The 12220-nt window shown below is 41.6% G+C and overlaps 1 protein-coding gene across 4 annotated transcripts in view; it reads left to right on the forward strand.

Annotated features, from left to right (window-relative positions):
* Positions 1-6049: 6049 nt before the first annotated feature.
* The window catches only part of QSER1 (glutamine and serine rich 1), a 69985-nt gene continuing 63814 nt past the window's right edge, over positions 6050-12220 (forward strand). For 2 of the 4 annotated variants that reach the window (XM_036029200.1, XM_036029201.1), the window contains exon 1: positions 6050-6377. In XM_036029200.1, the coding sequence (XP_035885093.1) occupies positions 6181-6377 (197 nt within the window). In that variant the 5' untranslated portion in view covers positions 6050-6180. Of the gene's footprint in view, positions 6378-8097; positions 8200-12220 lie in introns of all 4 variants that reach the window. The other 2 variants (XM_036029202.1, XM_036029203.1) reach the window with 2 other exon arrangements.

Here is a 12220-nt window from a genome sequence, read left to right on the forward strand (position 1 = left end):
GGCCGACTGCCCTGGTGACTGAACTTAATTCTCTAGCCTCTTTGTCAGAGGTCAAGCTGACCATAAATCACATTGTTAGCATGAGCTATCGGTATGGACCAAGGCCTGAAATAAACAAAGGTAGTATTTTTTTATCCTCATCTGAGGATATATTTTCATTGCTTTTAGAGAGAGAGGAAGGGAGAAAGAGAAGCATTGATGTGAGAGAGAAGCATTGATTGGTTGCCTCCTGTTTGCGCCCAGACCAGGATCGAACCTGCAACCTCCCTGTTACCGGACAATGCCTCAACCAACTGAACCACACTGGTCAGGACTAACCAGAGATATTCTTAACAGGCACACTATTCAAAGTGCTTTAAAGTTATTGCCTTGGAGGCTGGCAAGGGCCATACCTTTCCTTGGAAGGTACAGGGTTTGGGCAGCCTGGATCTGTGGAATTAATTCTTTGACTAAAATAAGAATCCATAAGTCTATAATGAAATAAATAGATAATTTAAAAAGGTCCTTCTTATAAAAGAGTAACTAATGACACAGGAGAAATAATGGAGTTAGAAAAATCACAATTTGGTAACCGTAATAATACTTAATTCAAGCCAAGAATCATTAATGGATGCAGTAACGAGCTGACTGGCAGTCGCCCAAAAGATATGTCCATGTCCTAATCTTTAAAAAATGTGAATGTGACTTTATTTGGAAAAAGGGTCTTTGCAGATGTAATTAAGTATATTGAGATGAGATCATCATTGGTTTTAAATTCAATGACAAGTGTTCCTATAAAAGACAGAGCAGCAGACAGACATACAGAAGAGAAGGCAGTGTGAGACAGAGGCAGAGATGGGAATAATGCGGCCACAAACGAAGGAATGCCGCCGGAAACTGGAATAGGCAAGAGAGAATTCTCCCCTAGGGCCTCCAGGGGAAACACGGCCCTGCAGACATTTTGATTTCAAACTTCAGGCCTCTAGAATTGTGAGACAATACATTGCTGTTGTTTTAAGCCATCCAGTTTGTGATAATTTACTGTAGCAGCCACGGGAAACTAATATAGATGCTAAAACCGAAGGTGAAAGAAGGAGTTTAGAAAGTCTTAAAGCACCCACCAAATTCTCATTAATTATTAGGGAAATACAGCAACTCATTAGTGGAGAAACTTGGCAGTAGCCCTTTTACAATTGGGTTTCGGAGTCAAATGCAGCTGGTTTGAAGTTCCACCTGCACCATTACTGATTTATATTAGCTCAAGTGAATTTGAGAGTTAGTTAATTTCATTAAGTGACAATTTCCTGTAGAATGGGAATATTAGCAACCAATACTCACATCTTAAGACCACTTTGAGGATGAAATGAGACAATCCATGTAAAGCCCATAGCACAGGATCCAGCACAGAAGTATTCAACACACATTGGTTATTCTAAGGAGAACAGCTATTCACCTACAGAATAAGGTTTAAAGTTCCTGTAATATATTCAGAGAGATAAAATAAATATTCAATGAAAGACTTTATGATCTTTCATTTCCACACCCATATCTTTCTAGCTCATAATTAAATTATGTTTCATTCCCAAACATCCCGGTGTCCATTCATTCAACCTTGCTTCTTCCAGACCCCTGATCAGCTAAGCCATTCACTGGAGCCCTAGCGTCCATCCATATCAATAGCTCAGACCACTCCCTCGACATACAAAATTGATGACCAAAGATGCTTCTTGAAGCTCTGCTCACTGGGAGGAACGTCTCCTTACTGTCTTTCAGTGACACTTCCCAGTGAGGCTGTGGCTTCCAAAGAAGCAGGTTTAAACACAGCTCTTCGGACTCCATTGCTCTCTCTCTCTGAGGGGTGTGACAGGCAACTGAGAAGGGCATTCGAAGATGATGGATAGGGTCAAGCCTCAGAGACCAAGAAAATGATAGTGGGGCTTAACTTAATTTCCGATGTTTTAATTTAATTTCTGACATTGACGTAAGAGATAAAAATAGGGCTGTCCTGGCAAAGACAGAGCTTATAGTTCCCCCCAGTGTCAGAAGTGATAGGAAAAATGAAGTACCCTTCCCCTAATCAACCCAATTCTCACAAACACCCCTGATATTCTCAGTGAAACTGCAAAGTGGACCTTCTCAGATCTAATTACTGATTGGTCTATTTGTAACATTGGAATGTATGGAATTATTGACTACATTTTCAGTCGGGCAAGCCCAAATTCTGCATTTCCCAACAAGCTAATAAATGAGGCTGCCTCAGTGAAGATGAAATTCTGTGGCTCCCTCCCTCAACTGATGGCCTCCATTACCTTAAAGCAAGTTGCTGAATCCTGGGCCTCACTTTCTTCAACAACAAAATGTGGGTGATGAACTACTCAGTCTAACTCCAAGCTACCTACCACTTGAAATACTTAGTGATTAACATTTTTTTCATGTATTTATTTTTAGAGAGAGGAGAAGGAAAGGGGAGAAACATTAATATTGAAACATCAGGGACCAAACCTACAACCCAGGCATGTGCCCTCACCAGGAATCGAACTGGTGACCTTTTGCTTTGTAAGACATTGCCCAACCAACTGAGCTACACTGGTCGGTTCTGAAATATTTGGTGATTTTTAATGGGATGGGAGGAAGGTTGGAAAATCTGGAAAATAAGCCCTGGCTGGCGTAGCTCAGTGGATTGAGCTCGGGCTGTGAACCAAAGTGTCGCAGGTTCGATTCCCGGTTAGGCTACATGCCTGGGTTGCTGGTCATGGCCACCAGCAACCGCACATTGATGTTTCTCTCTCTTTCTCTCTCTCTCTGTCTGTCTCTCTCTCTCTCTCTCTCTGTCTCTCTGTCTCTCTCTCCCTTTCTCCTTCCCTTCCCTCTCTAAAAATAAATAAATAAAATCTTTAAAAAATTAAAAAAAAAAAAAAAAAGAAAATCTGGAAAATATGGGGAGACTGTGCATGGATATATTCTAAACCAGGGATGTCAAACTCATTTTCACTGGGCGGTGGGGGTGTGGGCGGGTGCACATCAGCCTCGAGGTTGCCTTCAAAGAGCCTGGCTGAATGTAATTTTAGGACTATAAATGTAACTACTCCTTAATAGTTAAGAGAGAGCTCGGTGTTGCCTTGGGGTAGAAACAAAGTGCCTGGTGGGATAAAACAAGGTGGAGGGGCGGATTTGGCCTGCAGGCCTTGTGTTTGCCACCTGTGTTCTAACCCATCACTAACACCTAGACAATAAACTCAGAAGGAAGTGAAGAGGGGAGTGGGGGAAGAGACTCTCCTCAAGTGGAAGATTTCAGTTCATCTTGTAAACAAACTGCCTTTGATTTCATCCATTTTCAAATCCTGTCCCCTAATTTAAGGATTGAGATAGAAATTCTGATTTGTTAGAGTGGAATATGTGAACAACTAAATCAACTTTCTGAATGAGTATTTTAAAAACAATATATGTATGTATTCATTCAATAAACATGTATTTAGAGCCTACTATAATGCCAGGCATAGCACTAAGTGCTGGGTGTTCAAAGATAGATTAAATATAACTCCTGCCTTTAAGGAACTCACCACTATCTGTGAAGAAAAGTGGCAGATATACAACTAATTGTAATGAACATGATAGTGTTAAATATAGTAAGTATAATTAGCACCATAGGGCAACTGAAAAGGAAGCAATTGGTTTTGCTTTGGTAAGTTGGGGTAATGTCATGGAAAACAAAATGTTTGATCTGGATCTTGAAAGATGAGAACAAGTTCCACAGGCAACGAATGGAATGACCATTTTTATTTAAAACAAGAATAAGGCTCATTGTAGATTTTTGACACTGTCTAGATCATATTTAAAGTAACCTAGTTGGAAATTATTTGAAAAAGATCATGACGTTTACAGCATAGGAAGTATATTTTCAGCAGGGAAGAAGACATTTTCAGTTATCATTGGTTTTTACCAAAAAGATTTAATGATGTTATATGTGTAGACATTTTGTAACACTGGAAGTATATGGGTGTTGATTTAGGGTAAATTAAGGAAATTTCACTTAATGGGCAAAGGAACATCACATATGGTGACAGAGTACTATTATTTAAAAAATACCAAAAATTTTCCTTAATATCTTCTTTTCTGACTTATGTGGCATAAACAAACTACATAATGGTGTATGGGACTATAAAGGTTTTATTGCCACTTGCTTGGTATTGCCTGCATTACTTACTCTGAGTACCAGTTCTGGGTATCTCAAACTAAGTGCCATAAAAGATTTACGGCATGCCACTCCACTTCCTACACTTTCCATAGAGACAAAACTTAAGTGCTCACAAAAGTACATATAAACATAATAGTTAGTAGTGAAAACTTTTTTGTTTTATTTAGATTACAGACCTGCAGTCCGCAGTAAGAAAATAAATGTTGTAAGGAAGATTTATGTTTCTTCTCTACAGGGTCTCACATTATCTGGCAAATTCCTTCCCCAAGGAAAACCACTTTTCAAAGATATCCTCTGTAAATGCATACTGGAATTAACATAAAATTGGCAAGGTCACTGAGTCTACACGTTTGAATTCATTTGTAAATAACTATTACTCACTTCCTTGCTTCCCCACCCCGGGACCGGACTCCAAGCATCACAGGTGCCGAAAGACTTACAAAAAGGAATGAATAGGAACAAAAGGATGTAGGCGCCAGGAGGAAAACAATCTCCCTGGACAAAATTAATCTCAAAAGAAATAGCTGATCCAATACCGGGTATTAGCGAAGTTTAAACTGCTTTTAAAATGGTGATAGGAGATAATGTATCCAATTTATTGGAGCTTCTACGCCTGCCTGATTTGCTTAAACCTTTCTGTTAGGCTTATCTTGAGGGATAGATTTCTGTGCCAAGCACATAATAGGTGTTAAACCAGTATTGATTTTTTAAAGGAAGTGGCCAATAAATATAAACTTTACTCTTATTTTTAACTTTTACTTTATGCCTCAAAGACAAAACGGTGTTTTCTATGACCTCTGTTTCGCTACTAGCGTAGAAGAAACTCAAATAATAATTAAATTACCGTGCACCCAACAGATAGGAAATGTTTGGGTAGACTCCTGTTGAGATTCCAAGTCTCAAACAAAAAGCTCCAACACAAAGTGTGCATAGTGAGTTTAAATTTATTGTAATTAAAGTCATCCAGATGGTAGCTGGATTAATCAATGAAGAGTCACTATTTACCTTAGGATAGAAGATTCTAAAATCCAGAATGAGAAAATCCCCAAGGTGGTGGTGGGCACAGTTAATAAGAGCCCCTGGGAAAGGTCTTTTCAATGAGGACTGGAAAATAAAACGTTTGAATTTGAACCTCTTTAAATGTAAACCTCCCCCTAACAGCAGGAAAAGGGTCCCCTAGCCGAGCAAGCTTTGGGCAGGAAGGGAGTAAACGGAACTGTAAAACAGCCCGCTCAGCTGTTTCTGGTTTGGATCTAGGCGCAGAGAAAGAAATCGCCCCGTAGAAACTGAGTATTTGGGTCACTCAAAATAATTCTAAGGGTCAAATAAGGAGGTCTGTCAAAACATTGAGAAGTCTCTCTCCTTTGCAGCCCCCATGCTGGATTTCCGCTCAAATTCCCCTTCCTCGTGCAGGGTGAACAGGAGGCACTGCCCCTTCCCATGCGGGGCACGGCGAGCGGACAGCTACCCTTGGAGCCGCCAACAGCGGAAAGTCTGCGGCCCGCAGGCTACGACTGGCGGGCGCCCCTGTGGGTCCTCGGAGCCGGCTGGGCTGGGGAGGCCTGGAGCCTTCACTGCCCCAGCTGGCCAGCCAGAAGGGGCCGGTGGTGGCGGAGGCCTCGCAGGCCGCCCCCTTGGTCCGTGAGCTCTTAGTGTGGGGGGGGGGGGGGGCGGGGCAGAGGGGGCGGGAAGTGCATCCTGGGAAATCCACCAACATGGGGCGAAGTCGCCACCGCTGCCGTGAGTCTGGCCCGCGGATGCTGCCGCTTCCCTGACGCCCAGCTGGGGCCTCGCCGCACATCGTGGCCCAAGATTCCCAGGCACAGACTGGCCAGCGCGCCCTCTGCCTGCCCGCCCGCCGGCCGGGGCCATGTGAGGGGGGCAGCTCCCTCCGCCACCGCCTCCTCCTCCTCTTCCTCCCCCGCCCCTCCCCCTCCCGTTCCCCCTTCACATAGGGCCTTAGAGGATCCCCCAGTGCTGCCCACCCTCCCTGCGCAATCCCCGCGATGGACAGGAACTACGCGACCTCCGGCTTTGCGGACCAGCCGCCGCCGCCCGCGCCCCCCACTGCCCCGGCCGCAGCTACCGCCGCCAGCGCAGGCGCACAACCCCCTGCCCCCGCCTGGGCCTACGAACCCGGAGCCCCGGCCGCAGCCGCCAGTAGCAGCGGTAGCAGCGGCAGCAGCCCCAGCCTCAAGGCCAGGTAGGGAGGGTGGGCAGCGAGGTCGTGGTGGGCCAGGCAAGGCCGGGGATGCGTTTGGGGCCTTCGCCCCTGTGCAGCACCGCCCAGGGGTCTGGGCCGGGCGTGGGGAGACCCCTCGTTTCTCTGCCCTCGCCCTCTGAGGGAGAGGCGATTGATGATTCCTCTGCGGTTGTCTGGGGGTGGTTAGGGACACCCGGTGCGGGATTCGCGCCTGGGACTGAGCTGGGACTGCGGGTAAAAGGGAGGGCTGGGCGGGAGTCGTGGGTCTCCGTCACCTCCCGGGTTCTGAACACTCACATGGTGAAGTTTGGGTTCGTGGCTGAACTCGGCTATCTCGGAGACCTGCGAGTGCCTCCGGGGGCCGAGGGGAGCTCCGAAGAGTTGGGGGCAGTGACATTCCATTGTATTGAAACCGACAATGTGGTCTTGGGGGCCCTGGCAGTGTGAGGGTGGGGGAGGCGAGAGAGGAAGAGACTCCGAGCCGCGTCACTGACGTTCGGGGACCCAGGAGGGCTAGACTGCAGGAGGACCCCTGGGTTGTGGGGCCCCGGGAGGGGTCCCAGTGGCGCGCGAACCATGCTGCAGGCTGAGTGACATATGTTTATAGTGGCGATCAAGATTAAGCTATTTTTCTTCCACGCGTTCAAAGTTACTCTTTGGTTTCCTTCCCTTTCAACAACAGCAGGAAGTAAGGAATCTTTCTTTGCCCTCTGTGTCTTGGGGTATCTAAAAGTTGGGAAGAAATTGGGGGGGTGTCAGTGAAGGCCTTAAAAGTTGAATAATAGAAGCATGCTTCTTCATCTCGGCTTCCTGGAGACCTGGTTCATTATGGAGCGCGGGGTTCAAGAGTTCATTTCTCCAGCATGACCGAGGGAATCTAAAATGTTGACTTCTTACTCGATATTTAAGTTCGCGGGAAATGTGAAGTAGTGCCACTTTGTGAAACGGTCATTTGAATGATAACTGGAAGGCGTGGTCTGGGTTGGATGATTCGTGAGCGGGGTGTTTTAAAGCCACTTCTGCTGAACAATGCTGAATCTGGTAGGTAGGTGCAGCTTCGCATTCAAGGACTGGGGAATCCTGGGTTGCTAATGACTTCATCCTCAACTACCAACAAGATGCCTCTTGGCTTTATCTCATCAGATTTCTTCATTATTGTTACGACAGAATCGAACTTTTTTTTTACTTTATATATTACAGTGTTCTAGATTATCTTTGTCTTTATGCTCCACGTACATGATTTGGAAAATAGGTGGGAGAATCAGCAGGTCTTTGTCTTAGAAGTATCTTGGGATGACTGAGAAAATCAGAAAAATATGGTTCAAAAAAGGGAAATAAGCTTCTTTAGAAAAATTTAGGTCCTTTGTTTAAAAGACCTGGAATTAAAAAGAAAAGTGATGTGCCAGTTTGGAAATAAATACTTAAATACTGAAACCTTTCAGAAATAGTCATGACTTTATTATATACAATTAAGAGACATTTTAAGGAGTTTTAATGAAAGATGTTTGGCACCTTTCCTATTATTATTTTGGGGTGGTAATTTGACTATCATTTTTCAAGTAGCTTTTGCATTGAAAACGACAATTTACAAATTAAAGTTTCTTTTGCGTGAACAGCAATGATAGGTATTTGTGCAGTGTTTTTTATGTTTTAAATGAAAAAATGTTTTATTAGGTAAATGCAACAAATGCTACTTAGTTACTTCTGTTATTTCTTTTAGCAGAATACTTCTGAGGCAAGAAACTAAAATCTACTTGTCATATTTTCCAAATGTTATTTATCAAAATAACCAAGAATGACTTCCCAAACACATTTGAAAACAGTAAGTAGATTCATTTGGAACACATAATCTAAAAGGAATTTATTTTCTGTTTATTGGAAGTTATTGATTCTTCAATGCTAAGTCCCCCTGCCTAAAAATATTTTGGAGGATGGGGGTCAGCAAAATTATAGTAGAGAAAATGCAGGCTTTCCCCCTCCCCCGCCAACTTGCTTTGTTAACATCTTGTGTTAGGATCAGGCCATCTGTACAGGGCTACACACACTTCTTAATTGTAGTTCATTTTATTCCTCAGACCTTGCAATGCCCTCTTTCATTTCAGTTATATAGAAAATACTGAACCTGAAATATACCCTGTAAGTTTTTCAGTATTCTGCATTTTTTAGTAAGCTGTTCATATTTTTATAACATTTTAAAGAGCTTTTCATAATTCAGGTATCTGATCTGGTTGAATGTTTTTGTTTCCCTTTGTGGCAGTTTCTCCTTGAAGGTGCAAATGAGTACTAGTTATGATGATGTAATATGGATACTTAATCCATAAAGAATTAGCTTGTCTGTCACCTTGTTTCTAGTAACCTATTTAGAAGCTAACAGATGGTAATGACATTCAGTTGTTCCTGGCATACCATCTAACATCCTACTTTGTGTCTGCTTGATCCTGAAATGGAACATTTTCGTGAGTTGATGGGGGAAAGCATGGTGAGGATCAAGTGAGGTAACTCGGAACAATGTTTAAAACAGTGTCCAACATACAGAATAGTATATAGAATAGCATATAAAATATTGGCTTTATTGTCAGCACTCAGAATAATGTTTGGGACACTGTAAGTGTCCATTAAACATGCAGTGAATGAATAAAACAACTATGCTACTGGGCAAAATAATTGTTTTTTAAATTTTTTACTTACTGATTTTAGAAAAAGAGAGAGTACATCGATTTGTTGTTCCATTTAGTTATGCATTCATTGGTTGATTCTTGTACGTGCCCTGACTGGGATCGAACCTACAACCTTGGCGTATCAGGGTGACACTAACCAACTGAGCTATCTGGCCAGGGCAATATTTGTTTCTTTTTTTAACAAAAATTAAAATATGTTTATTGATTTGAAAGAGAGAAGCATCAATGTGAAAGACAAATATTGGTTGCCTCCCAAACGTACCCTGACTGGGGATGGAACCCACAACCTAGGTATGTGCCCTGACTGGAAATGGAACTCTCCACATTTTGGTATATAGCAAGTGCTCTAACCAACTGAGCCACACTGGCCAAGGGCTTTGTTCCTTTTTAAGAGGTACAAAAATGTTTTGGGGACTTAGAGGGGAAAAATTATGTTAAGTTCAAGGGAATCATGGGGAAGCATTTATCAGTTATACTTCATATACATTGATCAAAATTACTGTTAATATTTCATAAATGGAATAAGGGATTAGCAGAAAGAGCTTCTGAGAGCAAGTGTTTCAAAGAGGGAGGGAGTAGAATCTGTTACACCTGTCAAAGGCTGGTCCTTTAACTGGCACAGAATCACTTCTGCCACAGTCTACTGGTCCCAGGGCAGAGTTATGGGAGGGAGACTATACAAAGCTATGTTTCATTGGTCACCAGAGTACCACTACCACAATGGATTAGTATAAGGGGTTTTGATGTCAGGCCATGCAGTTTAATTTCTACAGCCATTTGGGAGCTTTGAAAGGTATTGGAGAAGGATGATGATGATAATATGAACAAGAAAGTGTTTTAGTAGTAATTTGGCAATCAAGTACAGAATGTGTTAGAATTGGCAGAGGTAGAAAAGAAGATAACAAATCAGAGACAATTCATCAGACCAGACAGGAAGGAAGATGTATTAGTCAGGGTTCTCCAGAGAAACAGGACCCGTGGTGGGAAGGGAGGGAGAAAGAGAAAGAATCATCAATTGGTTGCCTCCTGTATACACCCTAACTGGAATTGAACCTGCAACCTTTTGGTATACGGGACGACGCTCCAACCAACTGAGCCACCTGGTCAGGGCAAAACACTTTTTTAACAGCATTAAGAATGCTCTTATTTCAGGGGTTTTGGCTGCTTCCTCTAGGACCACTCTTCCCTCTGATAACCTGCTTGGCTTTCTTCCACACTTCATTCAGTTCATCATGTCACATTGTTAGAGTCTCCCTTTAGTACCCTCATTACTGTATAGCCCTATGCCCTGCTTTAAGTTTCTTTTTAAAAAATACATATTTTTTAAAAGTTTATTGATTTTAGAGAGAGAGAAATTGAGAGAGAGAAAGAAAAACATTGATTTGTTGTTCCACTTCCTTATGCATTCACCGGTCAATGTGCCCTAACCAAGCGAACATGCAGCCTTGGCATGTAGAGACAATAGTCTAACCAACTGAGTTACCTGGCCAGGGCCCCTGCTTTAAGTTTCTTCATAGCACTTATCAACCCTTGATATTAAATATTTGTCTGCTCTTGTTTATTGTTGGTTCCAGTCCATTAACTTGGCTGTTTTCTTGACAGTTCAATTCAAAATATTTGTTTTTATCTATTTGTCTATTATAAAAGTATTTGTTTTATAATAAGTGTTCAGTAAGTATTGACTTAATAAAGAATATATTTTATGCTGGGAACCAAAGTGTCCCAGGTTCAATTCCCAGCCAGGGTACATGCCTGGGTTGCAGGCCATAACCCCCAGCAACCGCACATTGATGTTTCTCTCTCTCTCTATTTCTATCTCCCTCCCTTCCCTCTCTAAAAATAAATGAATTAATTAAAAAAAAAAAGAATATATTTTATGATGGAGTATACTCTTTTTTGATGTATTATCTAATATTTAATTTTGGCCTTCAGAAGTTTAAGGTTGTTTAGGGATCATGACCATATGTTAGTCCTATGGTAGGGCTCTATGCATTTATGGGGTGTAACTAAGCATAAAATAATGAAATTTTCATATGACTTAATGCCATCATTCTCACTACAGTAGTGTGTGATCACTGATCCTATTTTAAATACCTCGAGAGAAGATTTGTCTGACCCAGTGAAGCATAGCAAACACAAAAATGTGAATTAGCTAAAATACTTTACTTGAATCTGCTTAAATTAGATGGCTTCACATTTTAAAACATTTCTCATATTGAGCACACTGCAAGATGAATATTATTGTAGTACAAAGAAGCTGGTACTATCCTCACTTAAACAGACATAAAACTATTTAAGTCAGAATTAGATTTGGCCAGAACCACAAAGGGCTTAGTGGAATAATTCCAAAATAAAAAGGGGTAAACCATTTGGGATGGTGGTATTTAAGGAGAACTGTGGCTCGACAAAACCACACCTCAGAATAAAACAAAATAGAGATAGTCTTTTACTACTGGTTAATACTTTGTTTAACTTTTTAATTATTTTTTTAAACAAGCAAATTTGGGTTCAATCTGACCTTCAACATAGTAATGACTAGAACTGCTTTTAAGACTCAACTTTTAAGTTGTGTTTTAATGTAGCATAGGAAATGACCATTTCAAACTGGCTATTAGAAGCTAATCTAATATACCAGCTAATCTTGATTTATCGTGAACCCTGTTATTATCATTTTAGCATCATCCCCATAAAGTATATTTTGGAGTATGTCTATGCACACTTAACAGACATGTTTATTAAGAAATTTTAAGAGTAAGCTTGCAAATTATGATACTTGAATAATACTCTATGAACTCTTTTAAAACTATTGTTTCAAAATACATACCTTATCTCTAATGTTCATTATCATTTCCTCCACATTAACCTTTGCTGTGAGCCAAAAATCCAGAACATGAGTTACCCTACTTAGAAGTTGTTTTTCTATACTATAAACAATAACAACATTTGTATTATGGAAAATGACAGACCAAACACATGTAGAGAGAATGGTGTAATGAATTCCTATGTGTCCTTTAGCCAGCTTCAGCAGTTTCCACACATGGTCAGTCTTGTTTCATGTGTATCTCCCACCTAATTTCTCTCTACTTTGTATTTGCTTTGGATAATTTCAAAGCAAATTTCAGGCCATGTATGTATTTCTCAACCATAGTATGTCTCTGAAAGGTA

This window comes from Phyllostomus discolor, chromosome 6 (genome assembly GCF_004126475.2).
Source record: "Phyllostomus discolor isolate MPI-MPIP mPhyDis1 chromosome 6, mPhyDis1.pri.v3, whole genome shotgun sequence".
Lineage (NCBI taxonomy): Eukaryota > Metazoa > Chordata > Mammalia > Chiroptera > Phyllostomidae > Phyllostomus > Phyllostomus discolor.